General features: G+C 46.4%; 3 protein-coding genes across 5 annotated transcripts in view; 2 read left to right on the forward strand and 1 right to left on the reverse strand.

Annotated features, from left to right (window-relative positions):
- Positions 1 to 243: 243 nt before the first annotated feature.
- On the reverse strand, positions 244 to 12,515 carry TADA3 (transcriptional adaptor 3). Of its 2 annotated transcripts, none has more exons than XM_047850047.1 (9): positions 12,149 to 12,515; positions 10,795 to 11,027; positions 9,214 to 9,464; positions 8,989 to 9,094; positions 7,327 to 7,468; positions 7,137 to 7,240; positions 5,574 to 5,683; positions 3,090 to 3,275; positions 244 to 751 (listed from the first exon to the last, which is right to left on the reverse strand). In XM_047850047.1, the coding sequence occupies exons 2-9, from the start codon at positions 10,999 to 11,001 to the stop codon at positions 559 to 561; spliced, it is 1,299 nt and encodes a 432-aa protein (XP_047706003.1). In that variant the 5' UTR covers positions 11,002 to 11,027; positions 12,149 to 12,515; the 3' UTR covers positions 244 to 558. The 2 variants fall into 2 exon arrangements, with proteins under 2 accessions (XP_047706003.1, XP_047706002.1); XM_047850046.1 differs by having other exon boundaries at positions 11,975 to 12,515.
- A 225-nt stretch (positions 12,516 to 12,740) lies between these two features.
- Positions 12,741 to 23,098, forward strand: ARPC4 (actin related protein 2/3 complex subunit 4). Its single transcript, XM_047850056.1, has 6 exons — positions 12,741 to 12,891; positions 16,117 to 16,235; positions 17,445 to 17,556; positions 18,749 to 18,844; positions 19,814 to 19,984; positions 22,140 to 23,098. Exons 1-6 carry the CDS (start codon positions 12,889 to 12,891, stop codon positions 22,143 to 22,145), a joined length of 507 nt encoding a protein of 168 aa, XP_047706012.1. The 5' UTR covers positions 12,741 to 12,888; the 3' UTR covers positions 22,146 to 23,098.
- The window catches only part of TTLL3 (tubulin tyrosine ligase like 3), a 32,618-nt gene continuing 29,261 nt past the window's right edge, over positions 19,847 to 23,203 (forward strand). For both annotated transcript variants that reach the window (XM_047850019.1, XM_047850021.1), the window contains exon 1: positions 19,847 to 19,984. The gene's annotated coding sequence lies outside the window, so the exon portion shown is untranslated. The remainder of the gene's footprint in view (positions 19,985 to 23,203) is intronic.

The raw sequence follows: 23,203 nt of genomic DNA on the forward strand, positions 1-23,203 counted from the left end.
GAGCTGAGGGTATTGTTACTTGCAGCCACAAGTACCCTGAGAGCTCTTCCTGAATGAATGACATGGGTGAGTGTCCAAAGGCTGAGAGCCACCAAGCATGCCCTCCCCTGCCACCCACACCAGTTCTTTTCTTTTCTTTTTTTTCTTTCTTTCACACCAGTTCTTTTCTAACCTGTAGTTAACAGACATTCAAAGATTTGGGATAGATACTTTAAAAAAAAAAAAAAAAACCACAGCAGTCACTTTACTTTTAGGTTTGCACTTTACAAAACCACAAGGGAGAAGTCCTTGAGGGAAAGAGGGGAAGGAGTGGGGGATAGTAAAGAGGGGGAAGCACAGAGTGGGCCTCAGGCCAGCCCAACAGGGCCTCCCATGTCCTGGTTGTACAGAGCTAGACCAACGACTTCAGGGAAGGGCCACAGACCTCTACAGACTGTCATCATTTGACATTAACAGGCAGTCACAGGCCTAGGGTTCTGGCAGGCCAAGGAAAGAAGTGGGCTCCCTAGCCCTCCTTCCCCCAGGCCAGGGGAAGACAGTCTGAGGCAGGGGTGAAGGCTACCCATCCAGCAGCTTTAGGATGCTCTCACGTTCCTTCAGAGTCTTCCAAGCCTGGTCCTTCTCCTTCTTGGTGGGGGTCCGCTTCTTCTGCCGGGCAGCCATGATCTTCCGGAAGGCATCCATGACCTCATTGTCTGCCATGCGGACCCGCTGTCTCAGCTCCTGCCGGCTTACTTCCTCCTTTGCCAGCCTGTAGGGACCAGCCAACCAAGGTGTCATGGGAAGCCCACCTCCATAGTGGGGTCCCTCTCCCTCTTCCAGACTGAACCCACCTACCACCCCAGGATGGCACTCCTGTGAGCTGTTTCATACCAAAAAGCAAAGTTACTGACCCACACTTCTACAACACTATGTGCTAGTTACTACCTTAAGCCCTTCAAATATGTCAGCACAGTTAATCCTCATAACAGCCTTGTGAGGTAGGTACTATTATTCTGATATTACCAGTGATGAAAGAGGTCAAGGAGAATAAAAAACACTCCTAAATCCTACAGCTAGTGAGTAGGAGATCTGAATTAAGGCAGGCTGGCTCCACGCAATCATCTTTAAAAGGTATTCTAGTGTTAGCAGAAGACCTGCTGACTTCAGTATCCAAATTCCAGAGCAACCTAAGGGTCTAGGCAGCCTGAGTGGGTGAGATGCCAAACCAACCCCTGTAAATGAAATCTGACCTATCAATTCCGCTGTTGGTGGAACTGGAAGGTGGCTTAGAGATGTGATCTAGTCCAATGTGTTAATTTTCCAGAAGGGGAAGCTGCTGCTCAGGGTAGGAGATACCTTGCTTAAGGCCCTGGAGCTGGTCAATAGCAGAGCTGAGGACTGGATTCTAGGCTTCTAACAACCCAAGCTAGTTCTTTCACTGTCCACTACCTTTTTTAGAAGTTTGTTTATTTGTTTATTTTTAATGTTTTATTTATTCTTGAGACAGAGAGAGATAGAGCATGACCGGGGGAGGGGCAGAGAGAGAGGGAGACACAGAATCCAAAGCACCATCTGAGCTGTCAGCACAGAGCCCGACGCGGGGCTTGAACCCACAAACTGTGAGATCATGACCTGAGCTGAAGTTGTACACTTAACCAGCTGAGCCACCCAGGTGCTCCAGAAGTTTGTTTGTTTGTTTGTTTGTTTGTTTATTTATTTAGAGCGAGAGCGCTAGAGAGCGCATGCGCACTCCAGTGGGGGTGAGGCAGAGAAATAGGGAGAGAGAGTCCCAAGCAGCCTCCACACTGAGCTGGACGTGGGGCTCAATCTTGTGACCGCAAGATCATGACCTGAACCGAAATCAAGAGTTGAATGCTTGACTGAGCCACCCAAGCACCCCAGTGTCCACTACTTCTATATCTGCACATCTTTGTTTCTCCCGCTCATTCAATCTTTCTCTCCTCTCCACCCCACTCAGTATCTCTTTCACCTGTTATTTTTCCTCTTCTTGTCCTTGCATGAAAGGGAACTAGAAAGAGGCTTTGCATTCAGCCTTGGGCTCAAGTTGCAGCTTGGTTGTTGACTGGCTGTGTGACCTTCAGCAGAGTACTCACTTCATTGGCCCTTCACTTCTTCATCTAGTAAAGAGGTGAAATACCACCTACCCCCTGGACTGTAGTCCAGATTAAACAGGAGGATAAAGTCCCTGGCACACAGCAGGCACTCAGTAACCCTTATCCTTAAGCACTCCCTTACCAGTTTGTCACCAAGCAGTTCCCTCTCCTTTTAATGGTGCACCTCTTTACCAATTACCCGCTTGTAGACCACAAGCCCTTTGCTGTCCCTCTTCCTAGCCCCCAGTACAACGTGTAAGAGACAGGCAGAGCTGGCCAAATGCGTGTGCCCTGTCCTGTTGTGGCTCTGTGAGGCAAAGACATACACCTGCCCGTAAGAAGCAAGGAGACTCAGCTGGACGACTTCTCTACCTCCCCTCAAAAAGGGCAACAACTACCATAATCTCCCTCCAGAGATCACCTATACTTTTGTCATGACCAATGCAGGGCCAGATGGATGGGAGTCAAAATGAAATGAAAGACATTCTGACTAATTTCTTAAAGAACTGATCCTAAAACAAGGCAATTTCCAGTGAAGAGCCAATAATATTCATGGATGTCCAACAAAATGTTAACAGTTGATAAATCTAGGTACAGAGTATATTGGCGTTTACCATACAACTCCTTCAGATGTTCTGTGTTTATGAAATTTTTCATAAAAATGTTAGAGGAAAAGAAGATAAGCATGAAAAGATTAAAAAAATAAACCATGCGACAATGCGAATATAGGTAATACCACTGAACTGTACTTTTTAAAATGGTACAGAGTCAATTTTATGTGTTTCTTTCACCACAATTATAAGTAGGTAAATAAATCAATCACAGATGTCTAAGCCTTAGAGTCTGTGGTATCTGGCAATATTTTTTTCAAGGCTCTCCTGGTGATTTAGAGGCCCTCCCAGGGAAGCCTATTGTAAAGCGCCCAGAAGGTGACCAGCAGCGACCAAAGCCTTCTCAGCCACTCCCAGGCCCGTGCATCCCGTCCACACTAACCTCAGCAGGTCATGCTTTTTGGTGCGGTTGTGGGCACTGAGCGCCTTCAGCTCGGCCTGCCGTTTGCGCAGCTCTGCGAGGACCTCATCTTCCGAGTCCTCTGCGGGGCGGTCCTCAGACTCCAGCAGACCCTGGGCGATCAGCTCCTCCTTGATGCGGCTCTCCAGGGACTTGGTATGTGGTACACTACAGGAAGGTAGCGCTTAGCTCAAGGGCCAGCTTAGAGGGGGGACCCGAAAGGTTCCCAAGGCTAGTGACACATTCCTTTCTCTTTGGGCACTCCCTATCTATCTAGGTATAAAAATAGAGAGAAAATGTTACGAGCTGGAACCCTGAAACTCCTAGAAAACCTAGGAGTAAAGCTCCTTGACATGGGTCTTGGCAATGACTTTTTGGCTGTGACACCTAAAGCACAGGCAATAAAATAAAAAACAAGTGGGACTACATCAAACTACAAATTGTTTCTGCACAGCAAAAGAAATCATCAACAAAGTGAAGAGACAACTTACGGAACAGGAAAAGATATTGTAAACCATGTATCTGATTAGTTAATATCAAAAATAAAGAACTCATATAACTCAAAAGCAATAAACCTGCCCAATTAACAAATGGGCAAAGATCCTGAACAGACATTTCTCCAAAGAAGATATACAAAACACCAGTAGATACGTGAAAAGATGCTCAACATCCCTAGTTAAGGTTATCTTGCACCCCCATGTTCACTGGGGGTGCATTATTTACAATAGTCAAGATATGGAAGCAACCTAAATGTCCATCAATGGATGAATGAATAAAGAAGTTGTGGAATGTATATATACACACACACACACAATGCACACATTCAATAGACTGTTATTCAGCCTTATAAAAACAAGGAAATCCTACCATTTGTGACAACATGGATAAACTCTGAATGCATTATGCTAAGTGAAATAAGTCAGAGAAAGACAAATACAGTATAATCCCACTTATATGTGAAATCTAAAAAAAAAGTTCATAGAAAGAAATCAGACTTTTCATTACCAGAGGAGGAGGGTGGGGGGAAGGGAATTGGGGGAAGGTGGTCAAAAGGTACAAACTTCTAGTTATGAAAAAACACTGGGATATAATATGACTGTAGCTGACACTGTTGTATGTTATACACAAAGTTGTTAAGAGTGTAAATCCTGGAGTGCCTGTGTGGCTCAGTCAGTTAGGCATCCAACTCTTGGTTTTGGCTCAGGTCATGATCTCACGGTTCATGACCTTGAGCCCCACATCAGGCTCTGCACTGACAGTGTGGAGCCTGCTTGAGATTCTCTCTCTCTCCCTCTCTCTGCCCCTCCCCCGCTCCCAATGTCTCTCTCAAAATAAATTTAAAAAAAAAAAAAAAGAGTGTAAATCCTAAGAGTTCTCATCACAGAATTTTTCTTTTCTTTTTATTGTGTCTATGAGAAGGTGGATGTCAGCTGAACATGTTGTGGTGATCATTTCACAACACACGTAATTTACACACGTAAAATCAGACCATGTACGTGTTTTGTACATTGTACATGTATACCTTAAATTTATACAAGGACATATGTCAATTTTTTCTCAGTATTTTGGAAAAAATGCAGAGAGACACACATGGTCTTATTTCAAACATAGGCCAACACATGTGAATCGTAAAAAAATCTAGAAAAACCTATAATGCTAACAACTCAGAGAGAACCACTATTATTTACGTCACTGTTATTTTGCTATTATCAACATTCCACATATAAAACTGTGTTTTATTAGGGGTGCCTGGGTGGCTCAGTCAGTTAAGTGTCTGACTCTTGGTTTCACTTAAGTCACGAATTTGTGGCTAGTAAACTTGAGCCTTGCATCGGCTCCATGCTGTCACTGTGGAGCCTGCTTCAGATTCTCTCTCTCTCTCTTTCTCTCTGGTCCTCCCCTGCTTGTACTCTTTCTCTCAAGATAAATGAACTTAAAAATTTTTTAAATATGTTTATGTATCTTGTTATATAATATTTATTTACTATCTATATCCCAGATTTTGTCTCATGTCATTTCCTATCTTTTATATTATTCCAGTTTTCTATATACACACATTTAAATATATGCTGAGTAAAAACAGGATCAAACTGTATTGTGCTACAACTTTTTCTTCACTTAGCACTTTAGTGTTTACCTTTTTTCATGTCAATTAACTGTGTTTCTCAAAAACGATTAGTAGTTATAAGTAATTTCATCATATGGAGTTATATCAATTTAGCCAAACAATCCCTTTCAGTTGGACATTTAGGTTGTTTGTGGTACGAACAGGGCTATGATGAACAACCTGTACTTAAGTCTGTGCATGCAGAAATGCTGGGCCAGCATGGACATGTGAAACTTTCATTGGGCTTCATCTAAATGCCTTCAACCTCTCTCTTAATGAAGACCTTCCCATGTTAGGATAAAAGAAGTCAACAGAAGCAGGGACCAGATAGTAAGAATGTGGACAGGGTTGTCACTCACCTGAAGGGCTTGTTCTGATTGCGGGGAGAGGTGCTTGCCCCGTCGGCCCCTGATTCTTTCCCAGACATGTCAGGAATAGGAGAGTCCTCCATAGGGGAAATAATATTTTCCTAGAAGAACACAGAAGTGGGACAGAAAAAAAAAAGAAAAAAAGAAAAGAAAAGAAATGGGAGGGAGAGAGTAAGAGCTGTAATATTTCCATTTTCTTGCTCCTCCCTGACCTACAGTCAGAGTCTTCAGTCTTCACAGACCAGAAATATTGTTTCATTGCTCCCATCGCTCTGGAAGCCTTCCCAAACCGATTCCAGGAAGCTCTGATCATTTTAGAAATGCCTCTTTTGTACTGATACCAAAAGAAGACAACACAGAAGAGCAATGAGAAAACACTCAACAACAGTAAAGAGAAGAGCCAAGGTTTGTTAAGCGTTTGGAATGTATGTTAAGCATGTTGTGACAGAGGCTGCTGGCTGTCCAGCTACACCACATTTCCCAGACTTCCTTGTGGTCAGATGTGGCCATGTGACAAACTCTCTCCAGTGGAAAGCGATCAGAAGAGATAAGAGCCACAGCCAGTCATGGCCATAAACCCCATAAACCTTCCTTCACACATTCTTCCTTGCTCTTTTTCTGTGGGCTTGGAGTAGTAATCATACCCAGAATGACCTTGTACAGAGCAGGTTTAGGGTGGCAAAACCATCACAGATGGGGTCCTTCCTTGTCTGATGGGGTGGGGCTGAGATCTCTCCCCTCCCCCACCTCAGCCAACCTGGAACACGTGGCCCAGACTGTTACACGAGAGAGAAAAACACTACTGTGTTTGAGCCAGGGAGAAAACTAAGGCTCAGTGAGGTGAAAGGATGCGCCTAAGGCCAGATAGTGGGCATAAAGAAAGGGACTCTGTATCTGGGGTTTGAATCCTGCTTCTGTTTATTAGCTGCATGACTCCAAGCAGACAGTTCCTTTTTCTGAGCCTCAATCTTCGAGTATGTAACATGGAGCAAATCACTGTCCTTGCCTCAACAAAAGGATGTGTGGTGGGGCGCCTGGGAGGCGCAGTCGGTTAAGCGTCCGACTTCAGCCAGGTCACGATCTCGCAGTCCGTGAGTTCGAGCCCCGCGTCAGGCTCTGGGCTGATGGCTCAGAGCCTGGAGCCTGTTTCCGATTCTGTGTCTCCCTCTCTCTCTGCCCCTCCCCCGTTCATGCTCTGTCTCTCTCTGTCCCAAAAATAAATAAACGTTGAAAAAAAAAAAAAAAAGGATGCGTGGAAAGCCCCTTGCACAGGGGTCAGCCCTTAGCCAACATTCAGCAAAAGTAACTGTGGTATAGTGGCTACTTCTGGGAGAGGTTACAGACTGGGGGGATGGACACAAGAGAGGCTTGTGTAGGATATTGGCAAGCTTTGTTTCTGTTAGGCTATATATACATGTGTGCTCATATATGAAAATTTACCAATTTATACATGTAATATCTCTGCACCTTTATAAATATGTGATATACTTCAAAAGAAAATAAAACATTAAAACAGAAAGCATGCATAATTCTGTCTTGAGTTAGGATGCTCACCTCCACCAGGGCCTGTAGGAGGCGCTGTGTCAGAGCACCAAAGGGGCACCCATCTTCGGGCTGTTCATGCTGGGCCTCAGATTTCTTCAGCAGGGCATCCACATCTGAAGTAGACAGAGAAGTGGTACACAGGTGGGCTGAGTTCTTCTGGGAACCTGGCCTGGTGTGGGCAGGAAGGCGAGGGGCCTACCTTTAGTGTCCAGTTCGGTCAGTGGCCCCATAAGGCCTTTCTTCTTGTCTGCCACGGCTGCTGCCCGGGCCCCATCCTTCTGTTCCTCCAGCAGGTCCTCCTGTGCCCAGCGTTGGGAGTAGTGCTTCCCCAAGGGTGGGATCTGGTGGGGAGATGCCACCCGGCCCAAAAAGGGTAAACACTGGCAAGCCATGCCTGGGGTTGGTAGGGGCTCTCTGCGCATTTTGGGCACTGCCAAAAAGCTCATGATTCGTTCCTTCACTTATCTGTCTCCAAGTACCTACCCCAGGGCCGAAACCTATGCTTTGCGTAGATGGGAAGAAACAAAGGAGATAAAAATCTATATGCTCACAGTCTGGTAAGGGAGACAGGTACATAATGAACTAAGACACACACAGGGGCCAGTATGGAAAATTTCCAAGATACAGGTGCAGAATGGTATGTGTACATGGACCATCTCAAGTCACAGCTATTGTCCCTAGAAAGAATTAGGAAGCTTAGGGTCAGGAAAGGAAACTGTCTTTTGTATTACTTGAATTTACTACTGCCTATATGGACTACCTTTTCAAATAAATTTTTTTTTCAAGTAAGTTTTTTAAAAATTCAAAGAACTGATGTGCTAGAGGTAGGTCAAGGTGCTGTGGCACATAAAAGAGAAATTTTCTGCAAGCAATCTGCAAAGGCATTTTGGTAGAGATAAGAGGATATCAGTGCTTTGAAGGATGAGCTAGTTTGCCAAGGGAAAAGGAGGAGCATGTACAGAGGCCCAGAGACCAGCAAGGATCCTGTGTGGGCCTAGAGTGAGGGTAAGGTGCTTGTCGGGGCTGGTAAATGCAGCAGTGAGGAGGGGGAATGACTGAGGAAACTGGAGACGGGTGGTGGGTCTGTGTCACCAAGGACCAAACTACTTGGAATCGATCTTGTGCCAAAGAGGAGCCAGAGGAGGCCTGGGAACAGGGCTGTGTCACATCTGATCATGACAGCTGGACTATGGGAGAGTTCTCCCAAACACTTCTCTTATTTTCTACATTTTCTTTGATGGAAACTGTTTTATTTACATCATAAGAAACCTAACTTTTACATACTACAGAAAGAAAAAAAAAGTCCCTTTGGAGACAGGGAACTGTCTTGACACCACTTGGACAAAAACTGATGAAGTCTTGAATCAAAGCAGAGGGGCACCTGGGTGGCTCAGCTGGTGAAGTGTTTGACTTTAACTCAGGTCATGATCTCACCATTCCTGAGTTCAAGCTCCGACTGAGGCTCTGTGCTGACAGCTCTGAGCCTGGAGTCTGCTTCAGATTCTGTGTCTCCCTCTCTCTCTGCCCCTTCCCCACTCGCATTCTGTCTCTCTCAAAAATAAACAAACATTAAAAAAAAAAAAAAAGCAGAGGGGATGGAGATGTTGGTACAAAGAACAGCCTCACTGAAGGAGATCCATTAGGATGTATGCGGTGATCATTTGGAGGGTATAGAGAGGAAATAATGCAAGAAGAAAGCTGACAATTAGAGCCAGGGTGCCTGGGTGGGTTAATGCGTTAGACAGGAGGTTGGGCAGGGTGGGGGAAGGAAGAAGATACATGACTTTGGGATCTTTGATTTTGAGGCACTTCTCGAGTCCTCTAGTTTGTCACCATGTCTACTAAGGTCCAATCTTTCTACCTTGTAATGTTCAGCTTCATCTTCTGGTGGTTTCAGTAGTTCTTCTAGTGTGCGTACCTCCTCACTGGTAATATCAGCACAGTAGGGCTCCACCGAAGCCCAGAACCTGCAGGGAGAAGCAGATCCTGAATGGGAACCTCCTGTCCCACCAGCCTCAGTCCCAGAACCCTCCACAGCCTTTACTATTTGAATCCAAAGGCCCCTCTATGTTCTCTGGCCCAGAACCTGTTGGGCGCATCATTCTTGGGGATCCGTGGCACATCAATTGGGTCATCAGTGAATTCATATTCCTGGATCTTGGGCTGAAGGTTTTTGGATTTGGGCCGTCCGGGGCCAGGGCCAGGCCCATGTCCTGCTTTTCCTTCCAGTTTCTGCTTCTTCGGCTTCCCATGTTTGGGGGGAGCTCCAAGCTCGTGGTCTCGACCCAGCTTCAGAAATCGGCGATCACCTTTCTTATCTTGCCAGTCAGTGAGGATCTGAAATTTACAGAGGACTGTCACTGAGAGGGAGAAAGGCAATGAGAGGACAATTCTTTCTCCTGGTGAAGAATTACGATCTAGAACTTGAGAAGACTCCAAGGTCTTTTTATTTACCCGTCTCCTGTTTAGTAAACTCCTAAGCATCCTTCAAAACTCAGCTCCTTTTCTGTGCCTGCCTCACAGAACTTTATTCATATACTTGTCATCATGCCATTCATTTGTCTGTATTGACTCACCTCTGTATCACCCAAACCACTTACAGTGTTTAGGTCAAACAAATGATCATGCCCTAGTGCATGTTAGCACTGGAATATGCTGGTGGTAACTTTAAGGGGAATGCAAACAAGCCTCCCAGCAAACCTTCACTTCAAATGTCACCACAACTGGGAAGCCTTCTCGACATCAGTTACCCAGCTTTTTAGAAGCTATAATACAACTGATTATGCCACAGCCCTGATCAAAAAGCTTCAGTGCACTTCCAGGGATCACAAGTTAACTATTCATCCTTTGAGCTCCAATTAAAAAGGCCTCTTTGTGTCTCTGACACTTTGTACCTCCACTGCAGGCCCAATTGTGTTGTTTGGTCAACCTGGAATGAACAGGATACCTTGTCTTTTCAACTAGACTATAAGCTACTGGAGACCAGAAAACTTATCTTAACTATCTCTGTTCCCCAGGATCTGGCATAGTATCTGGCCCACGGGGCTGAGGGGATATTTATGTTGTCAACAGAAATGATCAGAGTAGTACCAAATAACATTTGAAATACTCAGTGTCAGACATCAACCGATGTTTTGCAAAAGTATCTCTTTTAATCTTCACAAAAGCTCTGAGGCACCTCCTATGATTCATCCCTGTTTGCAGATTTGGAACTGATGCTCAGAGATAGGAGGCAACTGTCCCAAAATCATACAGCTAGGAAACAGCAACACTAGCAAGTGCTTAGGCTAGGATTCAAATACAGGTCTCCTCAGTCCCGTTCCTTTAGTACTTCTAACCATAACCAACATCACCTGTATTTGTCTGACCTCCCTTTCCCTTTAGTTGGCAAACTCCCTGAAGACCAGAAGTGTCCTAATAATTACTTCTAATGACTAGCACCCAAAACATAATGGGGGTTCAGAGGTCAGTAAATTAGAAATCTTGAAATTTATGAGGATTGTGCACATTCTTGTGTATTCTACATGTCACCCGAGCCCAGTTTAGGCCTCTCCTCACCCCTCCAAGCTCCTGTATCTCAAGGCCTCAGCTGGTGGGGCTAACTCAATGACCCATCCCATAACTTGTCACAGTCCACCCTGGTGATATCCTCTCTGTAGGGTATCACCTGGGTTTCAGCCTCGAGAACCCGTAGGCGCCGGCTGGCAGAGGAAAGTAGGGTCTCAAGCTCCAGCTGCAGAGTGTCCAGCTCCTCAATGCCGATGCCATCATCCTCAGAGCGGGCCAGCACTGCCGTGTAGCGTGGACAAACCTTCAGGTGGTCCACAGACTTGAAGTCATGGAACTGCAAGGGGCAGTCCTTCAGTTCACTCATGGCCCAGGATACGGGACCCTGTGGAACTGGAGAGAAGAGAGCCATGGATAGGAGATAAAATGGGACAAGAAAAGTCTAAGAGCTCCCTCCATCTAGGGACGGTTTCAAGGGGAAAGCCAGGCTTCAGTACCCTATTGACAAGGTCAATGGCACAGGTCCTACTCAGAGAGCCCTTACTGTGCATTAAGCTAAGGGCAGACGTTTTACTGGTTTCTCATCAATTCCTCACCCAACCCCATAAGCAGGGACAATGGTGACCTACACTTTACAGATAAGGAAACTCAGACTCCAAGGATTTTACCTGCCCCAGTTTACCAAGATGCAATCTGAATCCAGGTAGTTTTGAGTCTGTGTCACTAATTACCATGATATACTATGCCCTGTCTTTCTGATGCTCTTCTGTTCTCCACTTGGGTTCTAAGCCCCTGAACTCCAAACATCCATTCTTACAATGTTAATGTTCTGTGCCTCCCAGCCTCTCCTTGTCTCACCCCTTCCATCTTTGTCCCTTCTCTTTGCCCCTGACAGTGGTTAAGAATGTGGGATGACAAGGGGTGCCTGGGTAGCTCAGTTGGTTAAGCGTCTGACTTTGATTCTGGTCATGATCTCCCAGGTCATGGTTCAAGACCCAGGTTGGGCACTGTTCTGACAGCTTGGAGCCTGGAACCTGCCTCGGATTCTGTGTCTCCCTCTCTCTCTCTCTGCCCCTCCCCCTCTCGTGCTCTGTGTGTCTCCCTCAAAAATAAACATTAAGAAGTTAAAAAAAAAAAAAAAAGAATGTGGGCTGATAAACAGGACATACCTGGGTTCAAGCCCAGCCTTTTACCATTTCCTATTTACATAACTCTGATTATGTTTTTTAATCTTCCTGAGTCTCGATTTTCCCATCTACAAAATGGGGACAAAAGAAATCTGAGTCTGTTTCCCCATAAGAAGTCTGAATTTGTAAAATGGGGATCACAATAGTACCTACCTCCCCGGGATGTTCTGAGGATTAAGAGAGGATGCTCGTCAAGAGCCCAGTTCAGTGCCTGACACAGAAGTGCGCCTGTTTAATGTCTGGCCCCTCCCGTGGGTCGCCCCAGTGACTCGCCTTCAGGGTCCCCGTCCTCCAGGGACCCCCTAACGCGGCCCCTGCCCCCTCTACCTCCTCACTGCAGCCTCCTGCAGCCTCCTACGGCCCCCAGGCCGCGGGAGGGGTTGGGGAGTTCCGGTTGGTGGGAGCAACCGCCCCGGAACTGGCTAGGGGCGGGCCCCCTGCAGAAGACGCGCGGGTGGGAGACGCGAGGGAGAGCCCAATATGGCTTGCGGGGAAGGGTTTGCAGGCCGCGAGCGAGCCCACTGCAGGTGGGATGGGGGCGGGGGTATGCCTCAGGCCTACTCTGGGGAACAGCCGGAGGCTGGGGGCGGGGCTCGGCAGCCGGGATCTTAGCCCGGCAGTTAGTTCCGCCGTGCCCCAGGGGCTGCAGGTAGGAGGGGCCCAGAGAAAAGATAGGGGCGCGGAACCGGAAGGAACGAAGAGCTCCTCTGCCTCGCCTTGTCCTAATATGGTGCCCAACCTGAGGTCGGGCTGCACCATTGCCTGACTATGGGGAAAGACAGCAAAGACGACAAGAAGGCCAAAGTCACAAGCGAGAGCTACACTCATAACGGGATAGGCTTGGGTATTGATCTGAAGCTTCAGGAGTCTAAAAATACCGAGGCAGTCCTAGCGGAGAAACTTCAAAAGGACTAAGTGCTCCTAGGCTCCCCCTTCTCCGCTCGGAGTATAGATGGTACCTTCCGGAAGTCCGGGCGGAGACTGAGGTTGCGCGTCTCGCGAAAGGGCTGGCGTCGCGGGGCTGGCCACTTCCGCACTTCCGCTTTCCGGCCCAGCCAGCGCCCGCGATGGTGAGAGAGCCGGGCCCCGGGCCAGGGACCCCCGCTGTTTTGCCTCAAAGCTCTGGGTCTGGGGGAGATGCGGTTTTGCAACGGAGAGGCCCGGGGCCGAGGGATGCTGTGGGGTGTGGGGGCGCGATGAGGCTGGGAGAAAGAGGGCGGGGCGGGAGCCAAAGTGAGGAAGGGGCGAGCGGGGGACGCTCTCGTAAGAAGCAGGCCTTGCAGCTTCGTGGTCTGGTTTTTGATGCAGGTGGGGAATTGTGAGGCATGGAGGACGCCGGGAAGTGGGGCTGGTGATAGCGCCTCGAAGACACGTAGTAGGCCTCACTGCCCACAGTAGGGGAGCTGAGGCATAGAGTAGGGTCACCTCCTCACCTAGAATAGAACTTCACTAAATACACTGTCCTGTTCTCTCCTGCCTGCTTGACCCACAGTTTCTCAAAGGAAGTGTCTACACTTCCGTATCCCACTCTTCTCCTTATCCCCTGCTTTGCTTCTATCTCACCGAAGTATCTCTTATGCTGTCGCCACCCAGACCTCTTCCTGGTCAGAACTCAACCCGTGTTAGCCTTACCGTAGTCCGTGAGCTCTGTACTACTGATCCCTCCCTTCCTGGAAATCCTCCCCTTTGATAATTGTGGGTGTTCCTGGGAGTTGAGACTGGCTCACCACCTTCCTCTTTACATTTTTCCTAGCGGTACCTATCTAGTTTCTTGGCTTTGGTGACCTTGTGTGTTCTGGCGACTCTTGAATCTGCCTTCCTCGCTCTCTTTTAAGGTTTGCCTGGAAATCTTGATAACACGTTCATAGTAGACCTCCAGATCAAGACCCATTTTTTCTCCTAAACTTGCTTTTCTTTCTGTGGTGCTGTGGCTTTGTGTCTTTTTACCTCAGCTAGAAACCTGGATTTTCTCAAAGTCAGCTTTATTGAGTTATTACATGAGAATGCGTTTTATTTGTACAAGGGCAGGTGTCATGAGGCTTGCCCCTTAAAAATTATCCTTTTTAGATTTGTCACTTTTGACAAACACGATCATGTAAGTACTGCGATCAAGACAGCAGAATGTTTCCTCAAAAAACTCCCTCACGTCCCTCTGTTATCAGTCCTATCTTCTCATTCCAGCACTGATTTTTTTTTTTCTCCTATAGTATTCTTTTTCCATATTGTCATATAAAAGGAATTCTTCAGTGTGTGGGCTTTTTAATGTGGTTTCTTAACATAGTGCACTTGAGATTCATCTATGTTGTGTGTATCAGGAATTTTTCCTATACTATTTATTGCTGAGTAGTGTTTCCTCAAATGGGTGAACCATGGTTTGGTGGGAGGTGCTTTTTGATTCCATTATCCTCTACATCTTATGTCAGTCCAACTCTTGTGAGGACTCTCTGCTTGTCCTGTCCACCGCCCCAGTCCAGGTTCTCATCACTGCTTCTTGAATAACCCTCTTTGCCTTTTGTCTCACTTCCCTCTCCAGTCCATTCTCTGCAGAGCCCCCATGCAACTGTAGTCATGTAACTTCCTCCTCAGAAAGCCCCAACAGTTCCTTACTACCTAAAAGAAAGGCTAAGCTCAACAGTCTGGCATTTGAAATTAGCCATGAATCTCTAGGCTACCATTGCAGCCTCATCTGCTGAACCTAAAATGCTTCCCCTAGGGGCATCTGGGTGACTTAGTAGGTTAAGCATCTCTTGATCTCAGCTTAGGTCTTGATCTTAGGGTTGTAAGTTTAAGCACCACGTTGGGCTTCATGCTGGGCCTAAAGCCTACGTAGTTAAAAAGGAAAAAAATGCTTCCTGTATACAGCAACACTGTACTCATCCCTACTTCTGGAACTCTTTCTTAATGCCCTTTTGTGTTATTTTAACCTTGTTTATGCTATTTCCATAATATTGTTTAGAAAAGGAGTAACACTGCATTTGTTAGGTACTGAGCAAGGTGCAAGGGATATAGATTTCAGTAAAGGAGACCAGGAAGCTTAAAGTCTAGTGAAGAAGAAATCACCTTATTAAATAAATATAAAAGATGTGTCATTGTAGATTACAATAAATGCTATCAAGAGGGAAGTCACGAAAGGCCTCTGTAAAGAAGGAAGAGGCCTTCCCTAAATAAGCCAATATCTAAGGGCTGACGTAGGTCGAGAGGGGAAAAAAAGCCTGCAGGTAGATGGATCAGCCTGTGTAAAGCCCTGAGGTGAGAAAGAACTTAGTTAATACAAGAAACTGAAGATAGGCCAGTGTAGGTAGAAGCTGATCCCTCTAATGGGAATGTCCTTAGTCTACTTTTCCTTGTTGTAAAATCATTCTAATCCTATTTTCATCTTCACGTCCAAACCAGTTTCTTCTGGAAATGTAATTTGTAAGTCTAATTATGTCACATTTCATCCTCCTTTATATCATAGTCACTTTTTCTGTCTCCTCTACCCAGTGGAGCTATTTAAAGGTAGAGATTGTCTTTATGTTTTATTTTTTCCCCCACCCTTAAAGGTAGAGGTGGTCTTTAAATTCTTAGCATCTGGGGGCGCCTGGGTGGCTCAGTCGGTTAGGCAGCCGACTTCGGCTCAGGTCATGATCTCACGGTCTGTGAGTTCGAGCCCCGCGTCGGGCTCTATGCTGACAGCTCAGAGCCTGGAGCCTGTTTCAGATTCTGTGTCTCCCTCTCTCTGACCCTCCCCCATTCATGCTCTGTCTCTCTCTGTCTCAAAAATAAATAAACGTTAAAAAAAAAATTAAAAAAAAATAAATTCTTAGCATCTGAATCAGTGCCTGGCACACAGTAAACATCCATTGTTGGCTCAAAAGACAGATTGAGAATAGTCCTTCACCTGCATGCCTCTCGACCAGAGTTTCTCAACCTCAGCAGTGTTTGGAGTTGAATAATTCTTTTTTGTGCATTGTAGGATGTTTAGCAGTATGCCTGGTCTCTACTCATTGCCAGTAGCTCTCCCACTCCACCCCCAGTCCTGTCAGTGAAAAATGTCCTGACATTGCTGAATGTCTCCTGGCAAGAAAAATGGTTCCCTGTTGAGAACCACTGCTCTAGACTTAGAATGAAATGCACCTTGAAGGCTTACTCTGTTTGGTTCATGTGGTCTGAAAGGCAGGTACTGTCAGTACCGTCTGGCTCCTTTGTAGCTAGTGTGGGGCGGGGGGGGGGGGGGGGGGGGGAGGGGGGCGGTGGCAGTGGGCAGTGGGTTTGCAGAGACAGACTCTGATCCTCCCTTTGGTTTTTTCTTATAGACTGCCACTCTCCGCCCCTACCTGAGTGCCGTGCGGGCCACGCTGCAGGCTGCCCTCTGCCTGGAGAATTTCTCCTCCCAGGTTGTGGAACGACACAACAAGCCCGAGGTGGAAGTCAGGTAGGGCAGAGAAAGGTCAGGGTGGGGATGATGGACTCAGCCCCAGAGATGGCAGTTGTCTGGAGGCTACCACAAAGTCGCATCCTGGAGTTGGAGACAGCTACACTTCTGCAGTTCACTTATTTTGTCTTGTTGCCAGATGAACAATGGTTCCCAATTCACAGTTCGGAAAATAGGGTCAGTGGGTTGGCAGGACAAAACCCAGGGGAGAAACTCCTCTGGAACCAAGATTGCTTGGCACAAGGTGTGAGTTCTCAGAGTGGGGCTGTTGGTCAAGTATCTCCTGTGGCATTACTGAACCCAATTTAAGGAGAGGGTGGAGAATTTTGTTATCCAAGATCCCATCTCCATTCTTTTGTAATTTAAAGTTCAAGGGCTGTGTTTCCCTGCCTCCCTGGACTCATCATTTATTTCAGATATTCTGTATTTTGGGTTATTTTCTCTTATCTGATTTATGTTTTGTTATATATTCTGTTTCCCTTTAAAGTTTAATCTGAGACCTACATGAGATAAGCAGTGTTACCACACCAAGTTGAAATGACTTGAATTTAGAAATACTGAAAAGATATTAGCATGCGTCATGTTGTTTTACTTAAAATATGTTTTCCACTAGGCATTTTAATTGCCAGTACACATAACTGTAGGTTCAGAGGCATCAGAATGGGAACTGAGCTGAGAGGGGTCTTGATGCCAAATAAGTGAATCATTCGTGAATTGATAAAGGAGACCAAACTGTTTTGTTTTTAGCTTGCCCTTTTATCCCTAAGGCAGCCTCTCTCTTCTCATTCCCTAAATGGTGTATGGGTTTGCCTGTAGTTATTAAAATAAGAGCTGTCATTTGTAAAGCTCCTACCATGTGCCCCGCACTCTGTTAGACAATTGACCCTTTTTGATCTCTCTCAATCCTCGCCAGTGAAATAGGAATCAGTCATTTACAGATGAGGAAATTGAGATTCCAACAGGGTAACTTGTCCAAGGAAAGTAACAGAGGAGACTGGATTTCAAAACCTTTTCGCCCTGACTCCAGAGCCTTGCTCCTTCTGTTGGAGAACACGCTCGCTGGCCCCCATCTTGGAGCACCCCTACTTGTGAGTCTCCTCTTCCTTGGACTCTATGGTCTCAGATAGAGATTTCCAGGTCCTGCTGTGGGGTCTCCCTGAGCATTCTGTTCCTCTATAGTACAGAGGCCTCTGTGACATTGTGTTTCAGGAGTAGCAAAGAGCTCCTATTGCAACCTGTGACCATCAGCAGGAATGAGAAGGAAAAGGTTCTGATTGAGGGCTCCATCAACTCTGTCCGGGTCAGCATTGCTGTGAAACAGGTGAGCTCACCACTGAGCCCCTGCCTCCTTAGGAGGCCAGGGATCCTCATCTGAGAGAGCTGTGCTAGATTCAAGGTGCAAAGAAACCCAGGCTCTATTTTCTTGACTGTACCTAGGGAATGATTTGCCAAATTCAGCAGGTCAGTAGAGTAGACAGAGCAACCCTATCTTCTAGGCCTTGCTCTGGATTACAAGTCAGGAAACATAGCAGTCAAGGCCATTGACAGTTTAGTGTGAAGTGAAGAATCATTTATAAGAAAGGGAGAATAAGTCCAGTTCAGAAAAATAAATAGTACCAGTATCAATTTAATAGCTATAACCTCTGAAAAAGAGATTTAGGATAAAGAACAAAGTGTAATTTCTTACGTTTTCTCAGGTGATGTTTCACAAGTGTGTGATATTCCTATCACCCTTATAATTATTGTCATATTTATGTATCATCTGGCCAGTTATTTGTTTAATGGATTTCCTTAAATTGACTTACTTTTCTTTATTGTTTGAAAACGAAACTTCGTGCTGTAGTAGAAAAGCAACATCACTTGACAAGAAGAGGGAACTCCAAAAAAATAAGTTCATTGAAAGAAAACAAAGCTGTTATTTAGACTAGATACTGTTGCCTACAGAAAACTCTGTCCTTGGGGGCCTGCTCTGTTAAAAAGGGAGATTAACAAGTGTTGGGAGGTGTTCAGGGTATACCAGCACCTAGTTGCAAAATTCTTCCATTAGAAATAATGAGAATTCAGCAGAGAAAAACTTTGGGGAATTTTTGATGTTCATTGCTATTAAAGTGGAGATCACCTAAATTTATTTCTGATAGCCCCACATGGTATATGTCAGACTTCGGAAAATGCAGCACTGGTGAAATGGTCAGGTGAGGAAGAGGCTGCTCAGAATGTAGGTATGAATTCTGGAAGGAGCGGATAAAAACCTCGGGTTTGCCAGAATTACCTCTCTGGAATGGGCGAAAGTGAGACTGTGATAATGCCCTGTTAAGCTGAAGACGCTCTGATGTAATAGACATTCAGTTGGCAACCAGGTGCTCCACAATTCAGGCAGTGTTTGCTCCCAATGGCAAACCCCACTGCTTGCAGCAAGCCTAGGAGAAATTGAGGTCAGAAGATCAGGGCTACAGGTTTCTGTTAGCCTAGGATGTCAGATTTAGGGAGACCTGTTTATCCTTCACTCTTACTAGGCTGATGAGATCGAGAAGATTTTATGCCATAAGTTCATGCGCTTCATGATGATGCGAGCAGAGAACTTCTTTATCCTTCGAAGGAAGCCAGTGGAGGTGAGACTATATGACCCACATGTTCATAATACCCAAGGTTCTTCCACCAAGTCTGCTGTCACTGGCCAGGGATTGTTCACAGAACCTGGATTGCTTCTCCAACCGTAGGACAACCGCTCCCTGAGTTGAGAGTGGGCCTTCATTTTGGCTGGAGTGGGAGTAAGAGGGATTAGAAGCTTAAGAGAAGTTGGGCCCACCTCAACCATGGGAAAGGCAAAAAATATGAGATGCATTGCTCATCTTCCTAGAGCCTTAATGGCAGAAAGGGCACGATGAATCAAATCCTTTCTGAGCTCTGCCACCACTAAATCATTGTCTCTCAAGGCCACAGTTGACATTGGCTCAGTTGTTGCCTGACTTTGTACTTGAGTACTTTCCACAGATTCTGTGCCAAATCAACTTAAAATATCCCCAGTGACTGAGCAGCTACCATGCAGAGCCACATGTACCATCAGATGTGTTGGCCAACCTCGTCCTCATCCTGAGCTAAAAATCTCTCTTCCTAAAAAAATGAATAAAAATAAAAATAAAAAAAATAAAATGTCTCTTCCTGCTCCTAGATCTAATCTCTGTGGCCACCCAGAACAAATAAGATTGCTCCTCCACACACAACCAATCCCATCCTTATCCCATAGTGTCTCTTTTCTCTGGTTGATTAGATTCTTCTTTTAGAAGATTTCAAGTTCCTTCATTCTCCCATGACTCATTCTGCATGCAGCTGTTTGTATCACAAACAGCTTTCCAGGGGTGCCTGACAAAATTCTCACCTGGGGTCCGTTCGTTGGACCCAGCATAGATACCCTAGCAGAGCAGGTGGGCTGCTGCCTGAAGGACATGTGACTTGGGAGAAGATTGCAGCCAGTAGGAAGCATATAGCTGAGTGACCTTAGAGGACATGGTCAACTAAGTGCCCTGGAAAGCTAATTCTCTCCTGTTTTTTCTCTTCTTCCTACTGTCTTCCTTCCCCAGGGATATGACATCAGTTTTCTGATCACCAACTTCCACACAGAGCAGATGTACAAACACAAGTTGGTGGACTTTGTGATCCACTTCATGGAAGAGATCGACAAGGAAATCAGTGAGATGAAGCTGTCGGTCAATGCTCGTGCACGCATCGTAGCTGAGGAGTTCCTCAAGAATGTAAGTGGGAGGACTTACTGGTGTCCCTACAGAGGGAGGAGGTGCCATGGGTTGAGAACTTAGAATCTGGCAGTAAAGTGGTGCCAGCAGTTTGTATTTCCTGAGGCCTCTAGGACCTTCTGGTGGGTGGCACGTCAGCCAGGTGCCTTGGGGCTGGAGGACCTGAGGGTCATCTTTGTGAGCTGCAGGGCATTTTCTGTATGTGAGTGTCTCCAGGACACCTCTCTTAGTCTCTCATGGAGACTTAGACTCTCCTTTGTACATCTCAAAATGTACACAGTCCTTCTCTGTATCTAGTTCAAACCCCAGGTGAGGCAAGTTAAATCCACATGGGAATTTTCCAGGAATATAGGGCAGTTCATCATAGTGTAATTCCACTTCTCAGACAGACTTAAATATTTTCCTTCAGTGTCTGTTTCTCAGGCTTATAGTCATGATTACTTTCATGGCTTCAGTTCTCCAGATCTCTCTTTCATTTGTTTGTGTCTTCCTAACTAACTGAAAGGACAACAGTCCTCTGAAGAGGAGGAATTGTTTACACTGATGAGCTGATGACACAGTTGCTCTAATTTAGATATTCAAGATATCCTGCCTTTTTTTTTTTCTTCTTCCAACCAGTCTTTGGTTTGTTGACATGTTCTGCTCAGAGTCAACTATGATCCCTAGATGGTAGATTAAGTGTTTACTCCTAGCAGTGCATACAGATCCAGCCCAGAAGGAATTCAGATTCCTAAAAATGGAAATTACGCCTGCTTCCCCTGGGCTTTAATTATACGGAGGGCAGCCAGTGTACAAAGTAGCTGCCCTGTGCATGCAGAGCAGTATGCTTGTTCAGATCACACAGACTTTGTGTGAGTCTGGCCTTGCTGCCTACTTGGGCATGTTCCTGAACCTCTCAACAAAGCCTCAGTTAACTCAGCTGTGAAATGAGACTGTTAATACGTACTTTTCAGTATGGTTGAGCATTAAATGAGGAAGTATATACAGAGCAGATCACCTGGTTCACAATAAGCTTTCCAAGTATTGTAGCACCAGAGTTTTATGGCAAATGCACCAGGAGGCCTTTAGGTTCAACTATGAAAGAAAATAGTTCTTGTCCCGATTTATTATTTGCCTTATTCATTCAAGAGTCATTTAATCATAATTGCATTTCTGTTGTTTAATCCCTGAAACAATCTTTGAGTCAGGTGTCATCCCTATTTTATAGATGAGTGAATTGGGCTTTGGAAGTCAAATCACCTATCCAGGACCCTCAGCTAGTAAGACGAGAAACCAGGACTTGGAGCTTGGTTTTCAGATTCAAAAATCAAAGATAGTACCATGGCACTTGGCAGGGGTCACATACTCAAGTGCATGCAGGGGTCAGGCAGGTAATAATGTGTGTGAGTGAAGTGGGCTATTGGGAACCTGGTAAGCATATGTCTCATCTGAAGAGGACCGCTACCACAGAGCTCCTGTTCATTATGGTTTCATCTTCTAGCTTGTCAAAAGAATCCCCAAGTCTGGATTTGTATGCAACATCTTGCATATTTTCAAGGTTGTAAACTAATTCCTATCTTTTAAAAATACTTTATGGGCCAGACATTGCTCATTATTGGGCTGGGTTCAGTTTGTGGGCCAATTGGACCACAGCTTCTGGTCTGTAAAATGTCCAGGGCAGTTCTGGGTACCATGAAGGATACCTGAGGTCAGAAAACATTTCAAGGGCCTGTTATGGTTGGAGATCCACCCAGAGCTTGGCACTAAGTACCAGATCCTGGGTCCTTCTACTCTGCTCTTCTGGCCCCCTGAGTCCTCAAGCGCTTGCATTTAGGCCTCTCATCTCTAAAGAAGGCAACCTCAGTTCACCAAGTGAGGCACTGTGACAGCTTTATAGCAGCCTCCATGACAGGGCTAAGGGGAGCTGGGGAAAAGCCCACCTCACCCTTAATTTCTCTGCCATGTTTAGTGCTGGGTGTAAGGCTAGTGCCCTGAAGGTCACTGCTGAAGGCTGACTGAATTAGAGCACGCCCCCAAGGTGTCCTGGGACCCAGCCCTTTCCCCCAGAAATCTGAGCACAGTGGCAGCTCTCAGATCAGCCCACCTCCCCAGAGCAGGCCTGCCAAGATACATACTGTAATAACCACCATTCACTGCCTCTTGGTTCTCTTGACAGTTTTAAACCATCTGGCTGGATCTTGAGGCCTTCCCCCTCAGACTCCCCCGTGTCTCTGCAAAGACATCCTGGAGTTACTCCCTAGAGCGGCGGCGGAGGCAGCAGCAGCAAGCAGCAGCGGCAGAGCGGGGGAGCTGGGTCGGGGTGGGCATTAGATGCGGGAGGTGGGTGGTGTGCTTGCTAGCTGGGCAACAAAGCAGCAGTGGACCTGCCCCAAGGCCACAGGTGCCTGGTCAGGCTGGCTTCTGATGTTCAGTCCCCTGGACTGGGACAGATTTTTTTTAACGTCTTGAAACTTAAATTCTGTGCTTGTAGGAGACTGAAACCTTTTTGTCTTTTTTTTTTTTTTTTTTTTTTAAACAAACAACCTCCACCTCCAGTGGCTGTGACTGGTCCCAGTGATTGTACCATATTGGTCGCTGTGGGTCTGGGCGGGCCTGGAGCCAGAAGGCGACTATTGTCTCCCTTTCCCAATTACCCCCTCCCCAAACCCCAGGTGGGGAGGGAGGGAGAGAGGGAAGGAGGAAGGTTTCAGACTCCAGTTCTTTTCCCTTGCTGTCTTATTCCTGAGCCTCCTTGGTCCCAGTAGAAGTTGTGGGGACCCTCTGCCAGCTTTCTGAGCTCTACCTGAAAATGGCCACCCAGCACTGGTTGAGGACAAGGGCTGAACTGGTGGCCACCAGCCATGTCCAGGAGCTGGACCCTGAAAGCCAGGTACCTCTGGCCATAGGGGCCACTTTGTGCCCTCCCAGTTGAGAGGGGCCACTGTTTCGCCTTGTCTGTCAGTGCAGTGCCTGTGCTAGAGGTGGAGAGGTGAGTCCTCCAGAGCTTCCTGAGCTGGGGCTTTCCTGCCTGCTCTGGCTCCTCTGCTCCCACGCTCGCTGTACCTTTTCTTATTCTGGTGGATCCCCCCTGCTCCCCTGATTAAAGTCTCTTCTTGCCCCTTTGGGGCTGCATGAGGTCTGTGCACTGTGTGTATGAAAGGAGGGGAGGTGGGGCATTTTCTTCCCAAGACCACATAGCTGGTACTTAGGCTTGGGGATCCCCATCAGAGGTAGTCTCCT

Source organism: Prionailurus viverrinus, chromosome A2, assembly GCF_022837055.1.
Source record: "Prionailurus viverrinus isolate Anna chromosome A2, UM_Priviv_1.0, whole genome shotgun sequence".
NCBI lineage: Eukaryota > Metazoa > Chordata > Mammalia > Carnivora > Felidae > Prionailurus > Prionailurus viverrinus.

Bases quoted from the DNA above. Each gene is read 5' to 3' on its own strand.
- TADA3 (XM_047850047.1), bottom strand. From the start codon at position 11,001: ATGAGTGAACTGAAGGACTGCCCCTTGCAGTTCCATGACTTCAAGTCT. The intron at 9,465-10,794 runs GTGATACCCTAC...TGTAAATTTCAG, and splicing joins TTCTCGAGGCTGAAACCCAG to ATCCTCACTGACTGGCAAGA. The intron at 3,276-5,573 runs GTGAGTGACAAC...ACCTTCCTGTAG, and splicing joins AATCAGAACAAGCCCTTCAG to TGTACCACATACCAAGTCCC.
- ARPC4 (XM_047850056.1), top strand. The intron at 16,236-17,444 runs GTAGGGCAGAGA...ATTGTGTTTCAG, and splicing joins AAGCCCGAGGTGGAAGTCAG to GAGTAGCAAAGAGCTCCTAT. The intron at 18,845-19,813 runs GTGAGACTATAT...TTCCTTCCCCAG, and splicing joins TTCGAAGGAAGCCAGTGGAG to GGATATGACATCAGTTTTCT.